The 26,145-nt window shown below is 48.1% G+C and overlaps 1 protein-coding gene across 4 annotated transcripts in view; it reads right to left on the bottom strand.

Annotated features, from left to right (window-relative positions):
• Positions 1-26,145, bottom strand: part of LOC117361545 (ecto-NOX disulfide-thiol exchanger 2-like) — a 323,082-nt gene that overhangs the window by 236,284 nt on the left and 60,653 nt on the right. For all 4 annotated transcript variants that reach the window (XM_033947012.1, XM_033947013.1, XM_033947011.1 and 1 more), the window contains exon 4: positions 3,376-3,531. In XM_033947012.1, coding sequence (XP_033802903.1) covers positions 3,376-3,531 — 156 coding nt within the window. The remainder of the gene's footprint in view (positions 1-3,375; positions 3,532-26,145) is intronic.

The following is a 26,145-nucleotide window of genomic DNA, read 5'->3' as shown; positions in this document are numbered from 1 at the left end:
AGTCGCGCCAGAGGAACCACATGGACTGTCGAGGCCATGTGACCCAGAAGAATCATCATCTTGCGAGCAGGGATGGATGGTTGGAGGAGTACCTGTCGACAGAGGTGAAGCAGTGTCCGGTGCCGGTCGGCAGGAAGGAACGCTCTCATGGAGTTGGTATCGAGAAGAGCTCCGATGAACTGAAGGCGCTGCGTGGGAAGCAGATGCGACTTGGGATAATTGATCTCGAACCCCAGGAGATGGAGGAAAGAGATGGTGTGGTGAGTGGATTGCAGCACAAGTGGAGCGGTTGTTGCTTTCACCAACCAATCGTCCAAGTATGGGAACACTTGTAGGTTGTGGGACCTGAGAAAGGCCGCTACCACAATCAGGCATTTGGTGAACACCCTGGGCGATGATGCGAGACCAAAGGGCAGCACCTTGTATTGATAGTGGTGATTCTGAACCTGGAATCGGAGGTAGCGACGTGAAGCCTGATGGATTGGAATGTGGGTGTAGGCCTCCTTGAGGTCCAGGGAACATAGCCAGTCGTGTTGAGAGAGAAGAGGATAAAGTGTGGCAAGGGAGAGCATTCTGAACTTCTCCTTGACCAAACACTTGTTGAGGTTCCTGAGGTCGAGAATAGGACGAAGATCTCCCGTTTTCTTGGGTACCAGGAAGTAGCGGGAGTAAAAACCTTGACCCCTCTGGTCTTGCGGAACTTCTTCGATGGCATTGAGGAGGAGAAGGGATTGGACCTCCCGAAGGAGGAGAGGAATTTGGGAGGAGTGAGAAGCAGACTCTACGGGAGGATGATCTATGGGTAGAGTTTGGAACCTTAGTGAGTATCCGTGACGGATGATGTTGAGAACCCACAGGTCTGACGTGATGGCCTCCCAGCGGTGGAGGAAGATGGTGAGGCGGCCTCCGATAGGCTGAGGAAGAGGCATGGAAGGTTGGAGACTGGCTATGCCCTGGAGAAAGGAGTCAAAAGGGCTGAGGGTTTTTAGTCGAAGGGAGAGGCTTGGTCGCCTGGTGGGACTGAGAACGAGCCTGAGTGTGTTGTTGTTGTTGGTGGCGAGGCCGGCGGGATTGTTGCTGAGGAGGATTCAGCGGCCTGGCAGAGAATCGACGTTGATAAGAGGACTGAGGCCTGTATGGTCGTGCCGGTGGAGTCTTCTTCTTCGGCTTAATGAGGGTGTCCCATCTGGTCTCATGAGCCGAAAGTTTTTGTGTTGTGGTATCAAGAGATTCCCCAAAAAGTTCATCACCAAGGCAGGGCGCGTTGGCGAGACGGTCTTGGTGGTTCACATCAAGGTCAGACACCCTCAACCAGGCTAGGCGTCGCATGGCTACAGCTAGTGCAGAGGCTCGTGAAGTAAGCTCGAAGGAGTCGTAAATCGAGCGCACCATAAATTTTCTGAGCTGAAGGAGGCTGGAAATCTGCTGTTGGAAAAGTGGGATTTTACGCTCAGGTACATACTTTTCCAAAGCAGAAAGTTGTTGGACCAGGTGTTTCATATAAAATGAAAAATGAAACGAGTAATTGTTGGCTCTGTTAGCCAGCATGGCATTCTGGTACAGGCGCTTTCCAAATTTGTCCATAGTTTTTCCCTCTCTGCCAGGAGGGGTGGAGGCATACACACTAGATCCCTGAGATTTCTTTAGTGTGGACTCTACGAGGAGGCTCTCATGGGGCAATTGGGTTTTATCAAATCCCGGGATCGGGATGACCCGGTATAAACTGTCCAGTTTTTTAGGGGCACCTGGGACAGTCAGTGGGGTTTCCAAATTTTTATAAAATGTTTCCCGTAGGATATCATGTACGGGGAGTTTAAGAAATTCCTTGGGAGGTTGGTCGAAGTCCAAGGCTTCTAAAAATGCCTGGGACTTCTTGGAGTCGGACTCAAGTGGGATGGAGAGAGCCGCAGACATCTCCCGAAGGAATTTCGTGAAGGAGGATTGCTCGGGCTTGGAAGTGGTTTCAGCCATAGAGGGTTCCTCATCGGTAGAAGAGGCATCCTCTTCGGTACCGAGTGGGGATTGCTCCCACAGGTCTGGGTCCCTGACAGCCGGTTCAGTATGGCGTGTTTTAGAAAGGGACTTGCCAGATCGCATGGATACGGTGCCGGGGGATGAAGACCGGCGTCGATCCCTGTCCCTGGAGGAATGGTGTCCATCCCGGTCCCGAGATGACCGGCGTCGATCTGGGGCCTGGGTCGGGTCCTCTGCCGAGCAAGTCTGAAGTACAGGCTGAGCAGATAAGACCGGCATGGATGTGTTCAGCGGTACCGAAGGGGTGGATACCGGTGGGGCGGTACCAGGCTCGGTCTGGACTGGTACCGGAAGGAGCGGTGCCAGTATGGTTGGAAGGAGCTGTTGGAGTTGCTTCTGTAGCTGCTCCTGAAGTTTGTCCTGGAGGATGGCCGAGATCCGGTCCTCCAATGGGGGCACCGGTACCGCTTTAGATTTCTTCGGTACCATAGGTGCTGCTCGACGCTCCGGCGATGAGGAGGCCGATGACGAGGCACTCACCGTGATCGGAGCGGAGCGTTTACGGGATCGGCGGGACGTCGGAAGAACCGGTGTCACCGCTGTAACAGGAGGTCGCTCAAGGGAAGTGGGAGGCTTCTTAGCCGGCTTACCTGGCGCTATCGACCCCGAAGGAGGATCAGGCGGTGTCGATGTGGCCGGTGCCGATTTAGGCGGTGCCGTCGACGTCGGGGCCTGCTCCATGGTAGAACCGGCACCGAAAAGAATATTTTGCTGTATTTGCCGGTTCTTAAGTGTGCGTTTCTTGAGAGTTGCACAGCGGGTGCAGGTGTCAGCCCGATGCTCTGGACCCAAACACTGAAGGCACCAGTTGTGCGGGTCAGTCAGAGAGATCGGGCGTGCACACCGCTGGCACTTCTTGAAGCCCGGTTGCGGGGGCATGAAGGGAAACACGGCCTCCGCGAAATCAAACCCGGAGGCTTGTATGATTACAACAGGCCCCGCCGGGGCCGGCTGCAAAAAAGCAAAGAAAAAGACACGAGTTTTTTTTTTTTTTTTTTTTTGAAAAGGAAAGTAAAGTCAAAAGACAAAATATAGAACAAAAAAGGATCAAAAAATCGCGAGCGGGAAGGCAAAATAGAGTTTTCAACGGCCGTTGAAAGCACATGCGTCTTCTTCGCTCCGCGGAAACGAAGAAACTGGAGACCACGCACTCCTCCGTCGGGCGGGAAGGCACCAGCGCATGCGCGGTGCGGCCAACTAGAACTTTCTAGTTAAAAAGGTCCGTACCGGGGCTCCGTCGGTGACGTCACCCATACGTTAAGAATATGCTGCCTGCTTGTCCTGGGATAACAAGTTATTCTTAGTATTATGAAGTTGTAAGAGGCATGCATTTAGTCTTACTTGGGTTGGGAGGGAAGAGAGTGCAGCTTTTACAATGTATAATCTCCTTTATTACTGGCATATCTGGAAGGAATGGATGAGGAAAAACATCCATGCCTGGCATCATAGGATTGATGGCAGGAATTCTAGTCATCATTCCAACACCAGAATCAAAATCTGAAAAAGGAAAGTAGCAAAACAAATAAATATGACATTTTATTTATCCTCATTTTCCATAATTAAAAGAAACAGTCTATACAACAGGGAAATTCTATAATCGTATAATCGATGCCGAAACTTAGGCGCTGGTAGCCACCCTATCAGTGCCTAAGTTAATTGACAAATGACATTAAAAATGACGAAACCCTCCAAAGTTCAAGCTATAAAAGGCTCTGGAACTGTGCCTATGTAGGCGCTCATCAGCACCTAATGTTACTATAGTCATGGCTAACACTTGAAGTGGCGTTGGGCGCCGGAAAGTGCATACTTAGGTGCGATTCATGGCAAAGAGAGGCACTAGAATGTAGGGCCGGAAAACCCTGACCTACATTTCCAGTGCCCATCTTGCCCAGAGGCACAATTCTGTATATGGCTGATTGGGACATCCACAACCCCCCCTGCAATACTTGACCCCCACAAGGGTGCCTAAGCCAGGAGCAGCTGATTCCCTCTGATGGCTGAGAGACCAGTCTCCTCCTGCAGGGCTTGTTTGACTATCTAGATCATACTCTGGAACCAAAAAACCCCCGAGACCCCCATCGAGATCCCCCTTGCAGGCGAACCCAAGGTAGGTAGAAATGCAAGACCTTCCCTTCCCCAAAAGTCCAGATGGGAGCTGTGAAGAATCCTGCTGCTGAGAAACACAAGCTGGGACAAAATGGATGCCATTCCCACAGAGGTCATTAGGACTGTTTCCGAAGTAAAAAATGGACCATCACTGGAGGGGCAAACAGAGCTGGCAGATGTGCAGATATTAAACACCTGCTTATAGGCCTGCCCTATCACTTGAACCTACTCAGGCTCAGGCATCCAATATAGGTTTACCATATATTCCCCAGAAAAACGAGGACAGATTGAGACATCTGTATTTTACTTCCATTGAAAGCAATGGAAGTACCGTAAAACCTGGATGTCTCAATCCATCCTCCTTTTTCTGGAGCTATATGGTACTCCAGTGTTTCTGCTGATCTCCCTGCTTTCTTGAGTGTGCTCACTTGCCTTGTGCTTTTTTTTTTTTTTTTTTTTGCAATAGCTTTACTCAATGCTCCAAGGAAAAAGCTTAGCCAGGTGAACTAATTTTTTAAGCCTTTTAACTGTAGGCAAACCCGAGGAAGTGTATTCAAACAGGGCAAGTGGGTATGGAAGGGTAGGGGGAATAGGGACCCGCACCCCTCAGGCTATGTCTTACAGGACCAAGCCACAAGCCTCACATAGTGGCTGCTAAAAAAGCAAGATCAGAGGCAGTGAAGCCAAACTTTGTGCTTGACCAGATCCAGTCCATCGACTGGATAACCTGGGATTGGCCAGAAGAGCAGGAAACTAGGCCAGGGACCAGGAGCAACAGTCAGCATGACTTACTATCTGCCGATTTAGAGAAAATAATGGATCATTCCAGGGAGTACCATCAACTAATACCAGTGGGATTATTGGTAAAACTCAATTTTTCTCTATCTTCTTCTGCTAGTCGCTCAAGTGCATATAACAGTGTAGCTAGATGCTAAGCAATTAAATTTACAGCTGTTTTTTTATTTGTAAACATTATAAAAATGTATTTTGTCTGATAGAATGATGGATGCAGAACTGCAGTGTCTTGTGCTATGTGCTTTGTATTTCTGTTTCCCAGTAACCGGTTTCTTAAATGAATTAAAGAAACTGGCAATGGCTTATTTACATTTTATTCCAGCATGACAACATACTACCAGCCTTTGCAAAGATAAAAGGTCCAATATTCATTAGGACTGTTAGCACTAAAGTTATCACTAACTGAATGTTCAGAAGCACATATCTGGCTGAGTCTATAGCTGAAAACAACTGGTTAAAAGTTAACATTAAGCCTGCTATTTCTATGGCTTCACTTGTTCAGTTTAATGAGATAACTGTCTGCCTATACTATGTGTCCCTGGAATGCTCCCCTGTGTTGGCTTTCTTTAACCACGTTTGCTGGAAAAAAAAAGTCATCTGGGCAGCAAGAGAAGGGAAGAAGGTTTTCAAATAAATATTTGCCCAGGTAACATCTAAAATTACCAGTCCTAGACAAATCCTTAAATATTGCCCTTCAAATTATTTATGCACAAGTTCCCCCTACTTGCATACCCAAATTTATGCCTAGTGTACAAACTTGCTTGTGCAACTTAATTTAATAATGCAATATTAGGTTCTTATCTGGATAATCTTTATTAATCTTCACAGGAGTCCGTACATTAGGTTATCAATTCAATGCCGCGAACTGGCTTTGCAGAAGTGTGCCAATCAGAGCTTTCAGCAATTCCCTCATTCCCAGTGGAGTGGAGTGCCCCCTTCAAATTCATGTAAAACCATTCTGAGCTCCCTTGGGAGAATGGTATAGAAAATGGAATAAATAAATAAATAACCACTGCAGGTTGAAAGGTAGGCAGAAAAACCTCTTGGTTGATGTGGAAATCTGATACAACCTTTGGAAGGAAGGAATCGTATGGAGAGCTCCATAATACTGAGGAAGGACTCTCTGCAAGACAGAGCTTGCTGAGATGAACACCATCTTCACCGTAAGATCCAAGATGGATGTTTCCTGCAGTGACTCATATGGAGCTTTAGTGAGATCTTTGAAAACAATGCTGAGATTCCAAGACAGAAAGGGTTGATAGAGTGGAGGCTGCAACCGGAGCACACCTCTTAAGAAATCTGGTCACATCTGGATGAGCTGCCAGCAAAAACTTACCTTCTTGCACTCGGAAGCATGAGAGGCCTGACACTTGCACCTTGAGGGAAACACTGGCCTGTAGAAAGGCAAGGATAACCGGAATGGGAGCTCAGAGCAGCTTCACCCAATCCCTTTCACATCAATGTTGAAAAGCCTTCAAGCCTTAGCATAGACTACCATTGTGGAGGACTTTTTAGTCAGAGTAGTGTGGCAATAAACATGTCCGAATATTCCCTGCAGGTTAGGTTTGAGTGCTCAAGAGCCTTGCATGCCATGCTCAATCCGGCCAGACCGGGGCTACTAGAATATGAGTCCTGGTTGAGTGGCGATCCTAAAGATGACCCAGTCCACCATGGTCCAAGGGGTTGAATCAATGTTTTCAACCCTAAGCTTCCTGGTTTTTCTCTTCGACTGAAGAAACACATGACTTTTGAATTTGCAAACGATACTAAATTATTCAGAGTAGTGAAGACGCAGGAGGATTGCAAAGATCTGCAACATGCTTGAGAAATGGGCTGCGACATGGCAAATGAGGTTCAACGTGGATAAGTGTAAGGTGATGCATGTCGGTAACAAAAATCTTATACACGAATACAGGATGTCTGGGGCATTACTTGGAGAGACCCCCCAGGAAAGAGACTTGGGAGTGCTGGTCGACAGGTTGATGAAGCCATCTGCACAATGTGCGGCGGCGAAAAGGGCGAATAGGATGCTAGGAATGATTAAGAAGGGGATCACAAACAGATTGGAGAAGGTTATCATGCCGCTGAACCGGGCCATGGTACGCCCTCACCTGGAATACTGCGTCCAGCATTGGTCACCATACATGAAGAAGGACATGGTACTACTCAAAAGGGTCCAGAGAAGAGCAACTAAAATGGTTAAGGGGTTGGAGGAGTTGCCATACAGTGAGAGATTAGAGAAACTGGGCCTCCTCTCCCTTGAAAAGAGGAGACTGAGAGCGGACATGATCAAAACATTCAAGATATTGAAGGGAATAGACTTACTAGATAAAGACAGGTTGTTCACCCTCTCCAAGGTAGGGAGAACGAGAGGGTACTCTGAAGTTAAAAGGGGATAGATTCCGTACAAACATAAGGAAGTTCTTCTTCATCCAAAGAGTGGTGGAAAACTGGAACGCTCTTCCAGAGTCTGTTATTTATTTTATTTATTTATTTCGATTTATATCCCGTCCTCCCAGTAGCTCAGAAAGGGCTACAAGCTAACATTCACAATGGAAAACATTTTGGACAGTACAAGACGGTGGCAAATGTGCGCAAGACAATGAACCGTACAAGACTATAAAGCAACTTAAGTACATTTTGGACAGTTCAAAGACTATACAGCAACTTTAGTACAGGAAAGTTCAGAAAGGAGGGGGAATATAAGGGGGTCAAGGGGTAGTTTGCAGTTAGAATTTAAGTTGAAGAGGAGGGTCTTTACTGCTTTCTGGGAAAGTCAGAGTTCTGTAGTCTGATTTGTGGGTGGAGTTGGTTCCAGAGATGGGGGATGAAGTGGCTGTAGGAGCGTTTGCGGGCAGTTTCTGACAGGAGAGACCTTCCTGGGGGGATACATAGGCATTTCTCCATTTCAGAGTGGAGGAGGCGGGTGGGAGTGTACAAGGTTAGCTTGGATCCTATGTATGCTGGGGTGGTGGCGTAGATTCTTTTATGTGCTATCACCAGGGCCTTGAAAGCACAGCGTTGGTTGATCGGGAGCCAGTGCTCTGTGTGGAGGGCTGGGGAGATAGGGTCATGGTAGCTGAGGTTGTGTAGGAGGCAGATTGCTGCGTTTTGTACGCGCTTGAAGCGTTTGAGATCTTTTTTAGCCATTCCATTAAATAGGGAGTTACAGTAATCCATCCTGGAGAGAACATAGGCATAGAGGAGTTGGGCTAGGTCAGGTTTAGAGATGTAAGGTTTGATTCTTCTCAGTTGGCAGAGGTAGTAGAAGGAGATGGAGGCTATTTGAGATATGTGGGTAGACAGGGACAGGTGGCTGTCTAATGTTACTCCTAGGCTGCGTACCTGATCTGCTGCTGTTAATGAGGTGAGTCCGATGATAGAGTTGGGCGTGTGTATTTGGTGCTTTTTTTCCTAATCCATAAGAGTTTGGTTTTGGAGGTGTTCAGCTGTAGTTTGGTGTTTGACATCCAGGTTTTCATGTCAGAGAGGCAGAGTTGGAAGTTATCAATTTGGGATGATCAGTTTTCGCTTAGTGGGAGGAGCCACTAGATGTCATCGGTGTAAGAGTGAATTTTGATATTGTTCTTCTGGGCTATATCTAGGATAGGTCTGATGTAGAGGTTAAAAAGGAGGGGGGATAGAAGGGCGCCTTGGGGAACACCATATTTGATAGGTTTGGGGTTAGATTTGGTCAGCCCTAGTAGGACTGTTTGGGTTCTTTGGTGAAGGAAGGAGGTGAACCACTGGAGGGCTGAATCCTTGATTCCGAGGTCACAGAGTCTGGATAAGAAGAAGAGATGGTCGACAGTGTCAAAGGCAGCGCTGAGGTCAATTAGGACCAGTAGGGCATCGCTGCCTTTGTTGAGTATTGACCAACTGTCATCTATGATATTCAGGAGTACTGACTCTGTGCTGTGGCCTTTTCGGAAGCCAGATTATGTGGGAGACAGGGACATTTGTTCTTCTATGAAAGGATGTAAGCGGTGGAGCACTATTCGTTCTAGGAGTTTGGAGACAAATGGGAGGTTGGAGACTGGTTGGTAGTTGCCGGGTTCGTTGGGGTTGAGGGTGGGTTTCTTGAGTGTGGGTTTGATAATAGCCGACTTCTAGCTGAGTGGTACTGTCCCTGTAGAGAGGAGGAGTTAATGATGGGGAGGATAGATTCTGCCATGGCATCTTCTGTGGATAGGAGGCTGGATGGGCAGGGGTCAAGGATGGTGCCGGAGGGCTTGAGTTCTCTCAGGGTTTCGAGAACTTCAGAATGGGTGGCCATGTGAAATTGGGATAGAGTGGTAGAAGATGATTTGGGTTAGGTTGGGGGATGCTGGTGGGGGGATGGTATCAAGATTATTACGGATGGTTTGTACCTTGGACTGGAAGAAATCCGAGAGCCTCACTATCAAGTTCAGTTGGATTGTTTTGTTTGTAAGGACGAACAGTTGTTTGGACTAGCTGGGACTTTCTGTAGGATGTGAGAGTAGTAGGCTTTCTTTGCTTCTAGGATGGCGGCTTTGTAGGTAGTGGCTGTTTTCCCAGGGAGTTTTGGATTCTGAATTTGGGTGTTTGATCCAGGTTCTTTCTGCTTTCCTCAGTGATCTCTTTATGGATCGGAGGTCGCTGGTGTACCAGGGGGCAGGTGTTTTGTTGGTGGTTATTCATGTTGTTTTTGTTTGAGCGAGGCTGTTATAGAGGGACTGGATGTTGGAGTGCCAAGTGGTGGCTGCTAGGTTGATGGCGTGTGGGTGTTGGGTGCAGGTTTTGTTTAGATTGCAAATGCCTGCGGCCATGACTGTAGGGTTGACTGAGCTGGTGATTCGACATTGGGTGAGTGGGATAGGGCCTTTCAGCGGGGCTGGGGTAGTTTCAATTGGGAGTTGGAATTCAATGAGGTGGTGGTCTAACCATGGGACAGGTGTAGTGGTGCAGATTGTTTGTTGAGGCTCTGCGTCAGGTCCCCATGGGTGAAGATTAAGTTTCAAGTTTCAAGTTTATTATTTTTCTTAATTAATTGCTTAATCAAATTCAAAGCGATGTACATATTTTTTTTTTAGTATAAACTTTTTATTCACCAACATGAAAGATATACACAGAACAGAGAGAGCACAATCATTTTCTCAGTACAATGCCACAATACAGATTAACACGGTAACACCCAACTAGAAATCCCAGATATCAGCGAGAGTCCAGGCCTGTACTCTGATAGCCTGGAGCCCTCCAAATCCATACTAGACACAACCCCCCAACCGCTCCATCCCAACACCCCCCACCCCCAAAACCCCACCCTCAACCCACTGGCAAGACGGGGGCAACTGGCTTCCGCAAGCGATTGACCACCTGGCTCTTTATCACAGGGGGCAAAGTATCCAAATAAGAAGCCCAAACAGACAGAAAAAGCTTGCTCCGAGATCCAGAGAACCGAGCGGACATGGACTCCCAGTCCATTAAAAGATGCAATTTATTGCGCCAATACCAGATGGTGGGCGGGGAGTCCTGAAGCCAATGAGTAAGAATACATTTCATTCCCACAATATAGCCCTTACGAATGAGCTGGCTATCCCCTGCAGAAAGGCCGCCTAAATAGCCCTCCGCCAAAAAAATAGTCCCTTCCACCGATGAGGGGAGCCGATAACCTACCAAAGATTCCAAATAACAGCGGACCTCCATCCAAAAGGCAGAAATTGAAGTACACAGCCACACCCCATGTGCCAAAGAATTATCAACCCGGTGACATTTCAGACAAAGAGCCGTAGGGGCACATCCGAAATAAAAGGCCCGCTGCTGCGAGACATATCCCCGATGTAAGACCCGAAAGTGACATTCCCGGAGCTCGGCGCTCTGCACCACCCGAGGTATCCGGCGCACCAGAGGAGCCAAGGACGCCACCCGCGGGCGACATCCCAGGTCCCGGGCCCAAGATGCCAAAAGCCGCTGATAATCCCTCCGAGGCTGCAGAGCCACCAATCTGCGATGATATTGAGAGATAGAAAGCCAATCCCACTGAGCATCAAAGAAAAAGTCGCGTACAGTGATAGCAAAAGACTGGGTCAATGAGTCCCTGGGCAAGGAGGCTACATAATGTGAGAGCTGCATATAAGCAAACCGATCCGTCGCACCCAAAGACCAGGACGCCTGGAGAGTCAAAAAAGGAACAGCGCTACCATCCATCTGGAGAAACTGCTCCAAAGTTCGGAGTCCCTTCCTCGCCCACCTTTTGAAAACAACATTGTCCTGTCCCGGACTGAAGGCCGCATTGCCCACTATGGGCAGCAGAACAGAACTAAAAGGCGAGTGACCCCACATCCGCGAAACACATCTCCAAGCCCGACGAAGCGGCTCCACCAAGCAGCTACGGGCCCCAGGCCCCAATCGCACCTTCCCGTCCCACTGTAAAAGATAAGGCAGAGCCCACGGAAAAAAATAATCAACCTCCAACTCCCGATCAGTATGCTGAGAGCCAAAAAAGAGCCAATCCCGGACATGCCGAAGCAAGCATGCCAAATTATACAAACGAATCGAGGGAAGACCCAAACCTCCCTGTGCCCAGGACCCCTGAAGGAAAGAACGATGCATTTTACCTTTCTTACCCCCCCAGCAAAATGAAATCACCAGTCTCTGAAGACCCAAAATATCTTTTTCCAAAAGAAAGAATGGAAGCGTTTGCAGGACAAATAACCATTTCGGGAAGATAATCATGCGAAAAAGATGAACACGGCCCATCAAGGAAAGCGGGAGATTCAACCAGCGCCGTAAAAGCCCCTTAGTTCCCTGCAACAAATGATCAACATTCAAACGGTAAAGCGCGGAGACATCCATAGACAACAAAATACCAAGGTATCGAAAAGAGGATCCCGCCCAGCGCAAAGGAAAATCCGGCCCCCATTCCACCCGCAAAGATTCCGGAGACGCCATAGCCTCCGACTTCTGCTTATTTAAACGGAAACCAGAAAAATCCCCATACTCACGAAAACACTCCAAAAGAGCAGGGAGGGAGGCCCGAGGATCCGTCAAATAAACCAAGAGGTCATCGGCAAAAGCCGCCAGTTTAAAATGATGAGCCCCCACGACCATTCCCATAATGTCCGGGTTATCCTGCACATCCCGAATGAGAGGATCCAGAGTCAGGACAAACAACAAAGGTGAAAGGGGGCATCCCTGGCGGGTACCCCTACAAATTGGAAAAGGATCAGAAAGGGTATCATTGGCCCACACACGGGCCACCGGGTTTTCATAAAGAGTCCGCACCGCCTGAATGAACCAGGGGCCGAGACCGTACACTCGCAGGACCTCGAACATAAAGCCCCAATCCACCTGGTCAAAGGCCTTCTCGGCGTCAAAGCTGATCATCAAAGAAGGCACCTGATCCTGTGCGGTCCGCTCCAAAGCCGCCAATATACGGCGGACATTCTTAGCAATCGCACGGCCCTTCACAAAACCCACTTGCTGATCAGAAATAAGACTCGGGAGTACCAAGGCAAGACGGGTGGCCAAAACTTTAGCAAAAAGCTTAGCCTCAAAATTCAATAAAGAGATCGGTCTGTACGACTCGGGTCTAGTCGAATCCTTCCCAGGTTTCAACAGAACAATAATCTGTGCTACATTCAAGTGGCGAGGGAGCTCCCCCAAACCGACCGCCTCGTTAAACACCGAAGCCAACAAAGGCGCCACCTCAGCTCGCAATATCTTATAAAACTCGCTACGTAGCCCATCCGGGCCAGGAGACTTACCCAAAGCGCTAGCCTGGATCTCCCGCTCAATCTCCCCTGCAGTAACCTCCGCCTCCAACTGCTCCCGAGAGGAAGCTGAAAGAGTCGGGAGATCCCGACCAGCCAAATATACCTCCCCATCTAGCAGAGGGTCAGAGGGAGCAGAATACAAGTTCTCAAAGAAATCCCGCAACTCCCTGTTGATGTCTCCATCAGTATGCACTATCTCCGAGTTCCGCGTCTGAAGAGAAGCAATACGCGAACTACCCCGCTGCTGTCGAACTAGCTTTGCAAGAAACTTACTACTCTTATTCGCAAAACGATAAAGATGATACCTATAATGCTCCATAGACCGACGAGCATGTTGGTGTAACAGAGAGTTAAGCGCACACTGAGCCTCCAGCAATCTAGCCCTATCCGGGAGTGCCCGAGTGGTGCCGTAGCGTCGACGGAGAGAAGAAACCAGTCTCTCCAGCCGAAGCAGCTCTCGCGTGCGCGCTTTACGCTGAAAACTAGCATAGGAAATAATCTCACCCCGAAGGACCGCCTTTGCCGTCTCCCAAGCCAACGAAGGAGTACCAAAATGAGCTGCATTGGTATCCTGAAATGAGCGCCACCGGGCTACCAGATGTTCGTGAAATTTACTATCACGATATAGGTGGCAAGGAAAGCGCCAACCCCGAGGGGTCCCCGGCGTCCGAGATAACTGCCATACCAACGCCACCCAAGCATGGTCCGATACCTCAATAGGCCCCAGCGTAGACTCTACGACCTCTGCAAACACAGAGCGGGAACAAAGAATATAGTCTATACGAGATAAGGAAGCATGGGCCCGAGAAACGTGAGTGAAATCCTTCTCCAAGGGATGCAAGACCCTCCAGGCGTCCACCAAGTCAAGGGAAGCACAAAGAATCTCAATTCCAGTAGCAGATTTCCGAGATTCCCTCCCCACCCCCGACGATCTATCCCAAAGAGGATCCGCCACCTCATTGAAATCCCCCCCCACCAACAGAGGAACATCTCCATAGACCGACAAAAGGTCTGCTAAATGATGAAAAAAACCCACGCCCGGGCTATTGGGAGCATAAAGGTTGCAGAGAATGTAAGGTTTAGAGTTCAAACTAACCGAGGCTATCACATACCTACCCTCCGGGTCCCTAAGGACAGTCTGTACCTCCAAATGAAGATGTTTACCCACCAAAATAGCCACTCCAGCCCTCTTACCCAACGCCGGGGAATCCAGGACATCCCCCACCCACCAGGTTCGCAGTTTGGCATGCTCCGCAGCAGTCAAATGCGTCTCCTGCAAAAAGGCCACGTCCGCCCGGCTCCTCCGCAGCTGTCGAAGCACCTTCTGTCGCTTTATTGGGGAATGAATGCCCCCCACATTCCAAGATAATAACTTAAGGGACATAAAAATGAAACAAAAATACCCAACAAGGAATCAAAAAATTCAAAAGCCTAGGAAGAGGCGTCCCAGCAAGCCCCCCTCCTAAGGCCACAGTCCTGCGGAAGCCAGTGCCTGCGGTCACCATGGAACACGAACAACAACCCTCCCCACCCCACCCTCCCCTCCCCCCCAACACCAACCCACCCCCACCCACCACCCACCCCAACCCAACCCCCAAACCCAACCAGACCAATCCTACCCCACTAAACTCCTCCCATCCCATCCACCCCAACCCTTCTGGTCCCCACAGGAACCCAATCACTTCAGACGCCCCCTCCACAGAAACCCCCCCAAAATAGCGAAGAGAACTGGACAAACCCCCAAGAGCAACCTAGCAGAATTAGAACCCATCTCCCGATCTCAAGACAGCCTCATATAATGCCTCAGTGTCCCAGGAAGGGCCCCCCGACCCAAAGAAACCTAATCCCAGACCCTATCCACCCCCTAATATCCCTTGAGAATGAAAAACCAAGAACCCCAAAACTCATACTCAACCGGAACCCCAAAACCCCCACTCTAACTCTCCTCCCCCCATCGCATCAGACACTCCGCCAACCACTCGTCCCCATGCACACCCCTCACCCCAGTCAACAAGCTCAACAACACCCGCTCCAAAAGATGGATCCAGGCCACCGTCCACCCAACACAGCCTGGGCCGTTTAGGGGTAGAGAGAGGCCCCGGCCACCCGTAAGAAACAAGAAAGCCCCACACATCCAAGGGCCTGGAGACCACTGAAAGTCAAAAGCACAGAAGCTGAGCAGCGCCCCAGTCAAAGACCAAAGTCCAACCAAGGTCCCAGCCAAATCCAAGAAGGAGTCCCAAGTTGTAGTCGAGCCAGAAGAATGAGGAGCTCCGAAGAGAGAAATCCAGCAAAAGTCCAGGGACACCGCGGCATCTGGAAGCACAGAATCCGAGCGGCGCCACCATCAAAGACATAGCCGCACAGGGCCATCGAAGGACCTGACAAAGATCCAAGAAGGAGACCATAGTTGCACCAACTCCAGAAGAAAGAGTGTCTCTGAAGACCTGCAGCCATCAAGCCGGACCAGCAGTAGAGGAGATCACACCAGCGGCATTAGTAGAAGGCAGGTCCACATTCCACGCATCCAACATGCTCTGCGCCTCCGCTACGGTAGAACAAAACTGAGTAGTGCCATTGTGATGGATCCTCAACCTCGCCGGGTAGAGGAGGGCGAAGCGAACACGGCGAGCCGCCAGCGTAGAGCACACCGGAGCAAATGCCCGCCGTTGCTGAGCCACTTTTGTAGAATAGTCCTGAAAACAGAGCACCCTGCCGTTTTGATAGGTGAGAACGCGCTCGCCCCGAGCCGCCTGAAGAATAGACTGTTTGTGAGCATAGTTCAAGATCTTTGCTATTACCACCCGTGGCCGGGCCTGATGAGCTGAACTGAGACCCAGGCGATGCGCCCTCTCGATACGAAGCGGGCCGAGATCCGCAGGAAAGGTAACGGAGGCAGCTAACCAGGCTTCCAGCGTGCCTCTCAAGTCCCGCTCCGCTACAGCCTCTGGAAATCCGATAAAACGCAAATTGGACCGGCGTGATCTATTTTCCAGGTCCTCAATGCGATCCTCGAGAGCAGAAATAAGGCGCTGCTGTGTTGTCTGGACATCCTCCACGTGCTGCAGGCTATCCTCCACATCGCTCACCCGCTGCCGGAACGCCGCCGTCTCCTGGCCCATAGCATCCAGCGAAGCCTGGACCACCGCCAGCTTGTGATCCAACGGCAGGAGCTTTTGTTCCAACACGAGCTCCATCGCCGCCGTAACTCCGGCCGTGATTTCAGTTATCCAAGCCGGCCCCCCCGTAGCAGCTCCAGGACTCGGCGGCGCCGCCATCTTAACTTCCCCCTGCTTGCCGCGGTCCTTTTCTCTGCGGGCCGACTTCAGCGACATGCCACTGCACAAGCCGCCCGAAACTCGCCCACAGCGACCGGAGAGGGGGGAGATATCGGAGGGTCCGGTCCGAAGGCTCAATGACAGAGAATGCTTGTTAAGGGAGGAGAAGCTGCGAGGGGCCACGGGAGAGCGAGACACAGACCAGCTCTCAGGGCCAGATCACCATCTCTTCTAGAAGTCCCCAGGAACTCCGTTTGAAGCGAGTCCAACCTCCCCTCTCCTGATCTCCCCTCGTTTCATGGGCAGGAATGCTCCCTTACTGACCACTGTAGCGGCGATCCCGTGACTGCTTCTGGACTAGAGGTCTGCACGGGAACGGGGATCGCGGGGATCCCGCGGGTCCCGCGGGGATCCCGCGGGTTCCCCCCCTGGCCCACGGGACTCCCACGGGGACGCCCCCTGGCCCACGGGACTCCCACGGGGATGCCCCCCTGACCCACGGGACTCCCACGGGGACGCCCCCTTGCCCACGGGACTCCCACGGGGATGAAAACAACCTACCTAAATTCTGGCGATGCAAGTCTGGCGTCGCGTCGGGAAATAGCCATGTTGAGCAGTGAGCTCAGCACGTACACAGATGAAAGCCTTGCTTGCTGATTGGTCCGGCGGCCCCGCCCCACCGTGCCGCCGGACCAATCAGCAAGCAAGGCTTTCATCTGTGTACGTGCTGAGCTCACTGCTCAACATGGCTATTTCCCGACGCGGGCATTAGGCTGTTTTTTGTCATTTCGGGTGGGGGATGGCAGCGGCAGCAGCAGCCTGAAAAAGAAATCATCCTGGCCGGGTTCGGTGTCATGCTCCGGAGCTTCTACAGCCTTCCTATCTCCCTCTCCCTTCTACCTGCGGCTCTCTTCGGCAACTTAGCAGCAACGATCGACACAAGCTTCTGGCGTCGGGGCCTACCCTCTGCGAGTCCCGCTTGTTTCAACTTCCTTTTTCCACAAAGGTGGGACTCGTAGAGGGAAGGCCTCGATGTCGGCAGCTTGTCTTGATCACCGCTGCTGACGAGTTGCTTAAGAGAGCCGCGGAGCAGGGGGGTGTTGCCAGGTGCAGGTAGAAGGGAGAGGGCCAGATGCAGGACTCGTGGGTGAGGGAGGAGAAGAGAGAGGGGAGAGAAACAAAAGGAAATATTTCATACTGGGCTGGGCCGGAGTGGAGAGAGGGTGGAAAGATTCTGGCTACAGGGTGCATTAACAAAGGAAAAAGGGGGAAAGCTGAAAATGGAGATAGTGACACAAAGAAGAGAAAGGGTAAGCAGGACCTTCTGAATAAGGATAGAGATACAGAGGGGACATGAAGAGGAGGTGAAATAGAGACATAGAAGTAATGCTGAAAAAGTGTGTGTGGGGGGGGGAGATAAAGACATTGAAAGGGCAAATGGTGAATATGGGGTAAAGACAAGGACAGAGACAAATGAAGATTCTGAAAAAGTGGTGAGATAGGGATATAGGTGAGATGGACACAAAGAAGGGTGATGCTGGAAAATAGGTGGAATGGTAATTCTGACAGACACAGAAGGGAAATGCTGGATCAAGGAGAGATGGGGCTCAGGCTGGATGGAATGAGGAGAAATGCCTTGTTGGCCCGGAACTTCCTCTCCTATGTCAGAATTGACGTCAGGGAGCGGAATGCTGGTCAGCGCGACGCTTCTGCAGGGAAAGCTTGGGACAGCGGTGGCTTGGGGACTATTCCCCGATGGCGGTGGCAGCAAACCGAGTGGCTTGGGGGAGGGCACGGAGAAAGAAAGAAAGGGGGCAGACAGAGAGACAGAAAGAAGGGGGAACAGGGAGACAGAAAGAAAAAGTTGGGGGAGAGAATGAGGTCTGGAGGAGAGGAAACATACAGGAGGCTGAAAGAAAGGAAGAAAGATTGGATGCACAGTCAGAAGAAGAAAGTGCAACCAGAGACTCATGAAATCACCAAACAGCAAAGGTAGGAAAAATGATTTTATTTTCAATTTAGTGATCAAAATGTGTCTGTTTTGAGAATTTATATCTGCAGTCTATATTTTGCACTATGGCTCCCTTTTACTAAACCGCAATATTGTTTTTTAGCGCAGGGAGCCTATGAGCATTGAGAGCAGCGCGAGGCATTCAGCGTAACTCCCTGTGCTAAAACCTACTATTGTGGTTTAGTAAAAAGGGAGGGGGTGTATTTGTCTATTTTTGTATTTTGTTACCGAGGTGACATTGCATAGAGTCATCTGCCTTGGGAAATGTATATGGCAGATATCTTTGTTTTGTGTTCAAAAGAAAAGGAAATGCATTTCTGGTTTTATTTCTACAGTGTTGAAGTACTTGTTGGCCCTTGCTGTGACTGGTGGGGATCCCCAAGCACCGCCAGCAGAGGACCTCCTCTAGAGATGGTCAGAACTCCCCTCCACCAAGCGCAGCAGTCGCTGGCAGCATCCATGAGCCACTGAGGTGCCAGCATCTGTGACTCAGGGACGCTACTGCTGCCTGCCAAGCTTGGCAAAAGGGACCCCAGGCCAACTGCAAAGGAAGTCCTCAGCTGACAGTTTGTGGGTTCTCATCAGCTGAGTATTTATATTTTATATTTACATTAGAGGTTCTGGTAGAAACCCATTTACAAAGTATGTATTCTTCCCAATTAATATTTCCAAATTAATAGTCTCTTTGCTTATTTGTAAATGGGTCTCTACCAGAGCCTTTAATTCAGTAGCATAATTAAATAAAATAACTATTTCTGAAGTTTATAGGGAAGAATGGTGACGGAGGGGATTCCTCGCGGGGACGGGTGGGGACGGAGGGGATTCCTCGCGGGGACGGGTGGGGACGGAGGGGATTCCTCGCGGGGACGGGTGGGGACGGAGGGATTCCTCACGGGGACGGGTGGGGACGGAGGGATTCCTCACGGGGACGGGTGGGGATGGGTGGGATTTTGGCGGGGACGGGTGGGGACGGGTGGGATTTCTGTCCCCGCGCAACTCTCTATTCTGGACTCGGCGGCGCCGCCATCTTGGCTTCTCCCTGCCTGCCGCGGTCCTGTTCTCTGCGGGCCGATTCCAGCTACACGCCCCCGCGAAATCGGCCCGAAACTCACCCACAGTGTCCGGGGGAGAGGAGGCAGCGGAGGGTCCGGTCCAGGGCTCAAAAGCCGAAGGATACCCGACAAGGGAGGGGAATCTGCGAAGGGCAGCGGGAGAGACACAGACTAGCGTCTGTCCCGCTGCATGGCGTCACGTGATCTCCCAGCGATGTACATATTAAAACAATAGTCAATAAAAAACAAACAATACAAACTATATAAGTCTAAAGTGTTGCCTGCTGAGTGTGTGGGGGTAGTTACAGCTTGGTGGAATCCAAGGTCGGTGAGGCAGGAGAGGAAGCTGCCATTCATTCCTGAGGGGTTGGGGTAGTCTGAGAAGTTGAAGTCTCCCAGGATGGTCACATGTTTGTGTGAGATGGATAGCTCGGTGATTCAAGTTTCAAGTTTCAAGTTTATTAGGATTTTATATACCGCCTATCAAGGTTATCTAAGCGGTTTTACAATCAGGTACTCAAGCATTTTCCCTCTCTGTCCCGGTGGGCTCACAATCTAGCTAATGTACCTGGGGCTATGGAGGACTGAGTGACTTGCCCAGGGTCACAAGGAGTAGCGCGGGGTTTGAACCCACAACCCCAGGGTGCTGAGGCTGTAGATCCAACCACTGCGCCACACACTCCTCGATGAATTCGAGGAGGGACTCTAGGGCTTCTGTTGGGGAGTGTGGGGCTCTGTAGAGTAGAATGAAAGGGGAAAACACCCTCCAGAGATTCAAGACAAAGTTAGACAAGTTCCTACTGAACCGGAACGTACACAGGTAGGGCTGGTCTCAGTTAGGGCACTGGTCTTTGACCTAGGAGCCGTGGCGGGAGCGGACTGCTGTGTACGATGGACCACTGGTCTGACCCAACAGCAGCAATTCTTATGTTCTTATGGCTGAAGCCATCAAAATCCATTACCAGACTTCCCCAGCGATGCAAAATCAGGTTGAAATCCCTTTGAGGGGGGTCGGGGGCGTGTCAAGATGGCAAAGCGACTGGTTGTGAGGGACTCGAGCATGCTGCCTCTAGAGGGATTTTTTTACCTCTTTTCCTCATAGTAATGCCTCACTCAAAACACAAAGGTGCAGTCCGTGGTGGACCCTCTCCAGCAGTACGTGGTGGACCCTCTCCAGCGGACTCTTCGACGCCTTTGCGTCAGACCATTCTTGAGTTCCCAGTCAGAACTCCTCAATCCGGGATGCAGGATGTGTTGGTGGCATCAGCCTGGGACCTGGCTGAACCATCTGTGCCGGAAGTTTCCCTTTCGCCCCTGGAATCAACAGAACCTCCGTGTCCGGCAGCGGTAACGGACGAGCGTCAGAGGAAATCCAATACCGAAGTGGTTGTTGAAGCTGACTCTGTAGAAGGATGCAGTCCGGATAGAGGACTGACCGAGAAGGAAGATCTTAAGGAGCCTAAAGTGGAGGCTTTAGTAATACTGGAGATGACCCTGAAGGATGTCTGGGAAATGCTTCAGAGACTGGACGGAACATTGAAAAAAATCAGTTGAAGAGCCTGCCACACTGGTAGGAAAAGTTGATTCGTTATCCAAGCAGTTAATGAACTGAAAATGGCAATGGTTAATCAAGAAATTGTTATTTTAAAAATCAGAGGCTGAGAATTTGATTAAAGACAAAACATTAATTCATAGAAAAATAGAAAATTTTAACAAGCGTCTAAATTTACGCATATTGAATTTTCCAAGATCATTGACTATTTCACCTATGGAATTGTTTTGGAAATATTTGACTCAAGTGTTGAAATTTGCCCCTGAGGCTATTCCTCCTTTAAATAAAATATATTATTCGCCCACACCTACTAAAAAGCAAAGGGGTGAATTGGGACTAAATCAAGGCTCTCAGAAACAAGTTTCCATGGATTTAGAAAATATTTAAGCAATTTTAGAGGAAAATGCTTCTATTATATAAGACTTATTTCATTTATTTTTCAGCAGGACTTAAATGCTGCTATGAAAAATTATTTTCGTAACGCTCAAACACTTTTCCTAGGACACCGGCTGTGGATTTTTCCTGATGTTAATAAGGAGACGCAAGAAAGCTTTTCCTAGCTATGCAGCAGGAAGCCAAAGATTTAGGAGCATCTTTCCTATCCCTGTAAATGTCTTGTAAGATTTATTGGAGTAAAATATGTGTTTTATGTTCCGGACCAGCTTAGGGCATTCTTGGACTTAAAAAAGATCCCCAGGGGATAAAGGCATAAAGTAAGAGGAGTTGTCCATTAAAGCCTTCTTTATTATTTCTTGTATTTGGTGTATTTAGGTTCCAGTATTTTTCGGGCCGCCCCACCCCCCCTTTCATTCTTGTTGGGGGTCTAAGAAGAAGTTATTGAAGATATTTCCTGTTATATTCAATATTCTTAATCTTAATTTTACTTTTCATTTTTCATGTAACGAGTGGAATTGCTTGTAATATTAGTTTCAAAATTAAAAGAAAGAAAAAAAAAAGAAAGAAAGAAATCCCTTTGGGAGAAGAGACCATTCCACTGAATCCAGGGACTGCCAGTTGAGAAAGTTGGCCTGAACGTTTTTCATTCCAGCTACATGAGCTACAGAGAGGGCTTATAGATGGGTTTCCACCCACTGGAACAGCATTTGTGCCTCCAGTCATAAGGGAGCACTTCTGGTGCCTCCCTGCCTATTCACACATATGCTACTGCTGTGGCACTGTTGGAGAACACTCTTCTAATCTAATCTTTGGTTTATATACCGGGTCATCTCCCAGTGGAGCTTGACTCGGTTCACATATAATAAAGTACATAGCAGAAAACATAGGAGAAGGAAAACTAATTAAAAACTAAAGTACATAAGAAAAGCATAAGAAAAATAACTATAATATTATCATTTTGTTGAGATCTATTTGGGATCAAGTTAATAATTTATTAGAAAATCCAGTGGCGCTATCATATGATACCATTTTATTTGGAACATCTATGAGGGCAAAAAGTCAAATTTCGGCAAAGAGTAATAAACTTTTGTTTATAATGACGGGGATTGCCATGCAGCTTATTTTAAAGAATTGGAAAAATTGGGATAGATTAAACTATTCATTCTGGTGGGAATCCCTATGTTATGTCTTTAAAATGAAAAGTTTATGGCCATTCAAAAGAGATGTTATAAAAAATTTATGGAAGTTTGGGAACCATTAACTAAATATTGTAAGGATTGATTTATTTATATGAATAAGGAAACCATACACATCCGGGGGGGAGGGGAAGGGGGGTATGTTTTGGCACTGGTTAAGAGGTATAGATTGTTTATAGATATTTTTTAATGAAGATGTTGATCAATTGAAAATGGGTGGGGGAAAATAAGCCTTGTCTTTATTATATTAAGTTTATTGTGCTGTAATGTTAATATTTTATGTAAATGCATCATTTTGTCTGCACAACTGAAGTTATGAAAACGAATAAAGAATTTAAAAAAAAAAAAAAGAGACTGTAGTTAAACCATTTAAAAATTGCAAGAACAACAAAGTTTTCAGGAATTTACGAAATAATTGCAGCTGGCCTAAAAGCCTAATGGAGTCAGGAAGTTCATTCCCGATCTCTACAAACTTGAAAACAAAAAAATCAACTGAGCTTCTCAGCAGATTTAATTCCCTTAAAGGAAGGGAAGGCTAATATATCTTTGTGTGTTTCTCAAATGGCAAAGTCTAAGGGTATTCCAACATAAGGGGACAAAAGGATCAAATATTCCATAGAGAAGCTTGAAGATTTGCATGCACATTTAAACTGGTTCCTAAAGCGAACTGGGAGCCAGTGAAGCTTTATCAACATAGGGGAAACAAGATCATACTGTTTTTTTCTCCAGGACCATTTTCAGAGTTTTCAACGCTGGCCAAATGGCTCAAAGCTCGACAGTTTATGAACTACCCCTTCTGATGGCAAGTCCACTGGCCCTGAACAGAGTGGTCTCTGCAGTGGACTCTTCAGCCGAACAGGCTGGCATCAGTCGTGAGAGTCACCAAAGATGTCATTCAAGGAGACATTCCTTTTGACAAGGAGTCGCCCTGAAGCCTCCAGTGCAAGCTGTTCTTTGCGGTCTCTGCATCTGAAAAGAATAACATTAAGGGGACCACCAAAAAAGAAGAGCATCCTGGAGAGGCTGCATATGCGCCTTCAAGGTAGGCTGCCATCAAGTCTTGCACCTGAAGGTAATGCCAAGCAATAGGGATCTCCTTCTGAGATGGCAGGGATACTACTAGTAAAAACTAGAAGAAGTCAGAAAATGCTTCAATCAACAATATATGAACTGACCTCACTTCAAAAAAGACCCATCTGTGAAGTGTGATCAATGTCTTTTAAGTCGCTCAGAAATGTGAAACTCAACAAGGAAGGAATACACCTTCCTAGAATGGAAACAGAGTTTACCTCCCAGTCATTGCAACTGTTTCAATAGAGATCACACTTCAAGTCAGGATACAAAATGATAGAAAAATTGTATCACAGTCCTTCAAGTAATTCAAATGCTGGTTTTCTTTCTTCATATGCTTGTCAAAACATCACTCAAAACATGAGTAATAAAATCATAACTTAACTCAATGAGGGGTTTGGGGTCCCTACGCGGCCCCGTTTCGTGTACTTCCTCAGGAGACCCACTCACAATTGCAGTAAACAGTCTTTTACACTTCAATAGTATTAGAATTAGTGATGTATTAACATTCCACTGCTGGAAGACGCTCTCACTCCACAAAATTATATTCAAACTGCCAGTTTGAATATAATTTTGTGGAGTGAGAGCGTCTTCCAGCAGTGGAATGTTAATACATCACTAATCACAGATGGGTCTTTTTTGAAGTGAAGCAATAGGGATCGGCATCACTAAGAGCTCCAAGATTTGTTTCCTGAGTTTCAGTTTGCATGGCTTGGGAAGAAAAACACAGCCTTTTGCCGTGTCAAAGTAGATCCTTATACATTCCAAATTCTGGGTCGGTTCTAGATGGCTCTTCTTGAAGCTGATTATCCACTGTAGTAGATCCACTACCTGCTGCACTGCCTGCTCGCACTCCAACTGGACAGAGCTCTGATCAGTCAAACATCCAAATAGGGGTACACCTGGATCCCAAGTCTTCGAAGATGAGCCACAACCACCACCATTACCTTGGTGAAAGTGTGGGAGGGGCTGTTGCCATCCCGAACGGGAGGACCACAAACTGGAAATGTTCCTGAAGCACCTCAGATATTTCCTATGGACCAGAAAAATGGAAATATGTAGGTTTACCTACATCAGATCTAGAGAGGCAAGGAACTCCCCCGGAGCCACTGCTGCAATGACCGAATGGGCCATTTCCATGTGGAAATGTGGGATCCTTAGAAATGCATTGACGGCCTTGAGATCAAAGATCAGTCTCTAGTCTTCTGTTGCTATCTTGGGCACTACCACTATAAGTTATCATTTCTATAGTGTTGAAAGGTGTATGCAGTGCTGTACATTTAATATTCAATAGATGGTTTCTTCTCAGAAGAGCTTACAATCTAATTTGGATAGATAGGACATCTCAGGGTTGAAGAGTTTCTGGCAGAAAGAATGATACAATGGGTATAGGTATCTGACAGTGAGTGGGAATTAAGAGTTGAAAGCAGCTTCAAAAATGGGCTTTTAGCTTGGATTTGAATACTATTAGAGACAGAGCATTACGTATTGATTCTGGCAACCCGTACCAGGCATACGGCACAGCAAGAAAGAAGGGACGGAGTTTGGAGTTGGAGGAGAAGGGTACAGATAAGAGGAACTTACCCGATGGAGTTCACGGGGGAGGGGGGAGCTTAGGGGGAGATAAGTAAGGAGAGATATTGAGGGGTTACAAAGTGAATGCACTTGTAAGCCAGTAAGAGGAGTTTGAACTGTATTTGGAAACGGATGGGAAGTGACTTGAGGAGAGGGGTGATGTGAGCATGGTGGCTCTCGCGGCATGAGTTATGCAGCAACATTTTTAACAGATTGAAGGGGAGAGAGATGGTTGAACAGAAAACCTGAGAGAAGTACGTTGCAGTAGTCTAAGCGAGAGGTGATGAGAGCGTGGATAAAGGTTTTGGTATTGTGCGCGGAGTGTAGAAGTCGGATTTTGGTAATATAGAGGAGGAAGCGACAGGTTTTAGCAGTTTGTTGGATTTGAATAGAGGAGAGAGAGGAGTCAAAGATTATCCCGAGGTTGCGAGATGTCAAGACAGGAAGGAGGAGAGTGTTATCCATAGAAATAGAGAATGGCGGGAGGATGGAGGTGGGTTTAGGTGGAAAGATAAGGAGTTCAATTTTAGCCATATTCAGTTTTAGATGATGGTGAGACATCCAAGCATTAATGTCAGACAGGCAGGCTGAGATTTGGGTCTGAATTCCTGTAGAGATATCTGGTGTGGAGAGGTAGATCTGGGAGTCATCAGCATAGAGGTGATTCTTCTTCAGGCACTGGTTCTATGGCTCGAATATCCAAGAGCCTTTGAACTATCACTTGGACCCTGGCCTCTTTTCGCTCACTCAGAAAAGCCATGTGCTTGGTGACCTGAGCCACTGCCGAATCCACTTTTGGTTGATTAAACAGCTGCTGGAACTCTGGAGCCATTGGGTATAGGAAATTTTCGAGCTGGCAAATATGAGGTCTCGGGGTACCAAAGCCTCAGAAAAAAAAAAAAAAATTAACTTATGACTGAAAATAAGAAAAACTAAGCAGAACAGATCGGAAACACTTCTGCACAGTTCACTTGCTAAATGAAAAAACTGAAGGGGGGCACTCCACTCCACTCCACTCCACTTGAAATAAGGGAGATGCGGAAAGCTGTAATTGACACACTTCTTCAAAACCAGTTCGCGGCATTGGATTGATCACCTAAAACACGGACTCCTGTGTAGATGTAACAAAATTAGCGCATATACTCAAAATATATTCTAAGCCGATCCATGTATAAGCAGAATTAACAGTTTTCCTTCAAAAGGCACTAAAGAAGGAGGAATTTCATTTGGACCATCCTGTTCAAGGTCTATGAAGCAAACCTTTTGTATATAACACTCCAATTTCTGAATTTTGTTTAACATTGAACAATGAAGCAAAACTTTACCACCATTTTTTTCTTAGG

This window comes from Geotrypetes seraphini, chromosome 5 (assembly GCF_902459505.1).
Source record: "Geotrypetes seraphini chromosome 5, aGeoSer1.1, whole genome shotgun sequence".
NCBI classification, from domain to species: Eukaryota; Metazoa; Chordata; class Amphibia; order Gymnophiona; family Dermophiidae; genus Geotrypetes; species Geotrypetes seraphini.
Note: the sequence above shows the minus strand (reverse complement) of the source record. Positions and strands in the feature narration are given on the sequence as shown.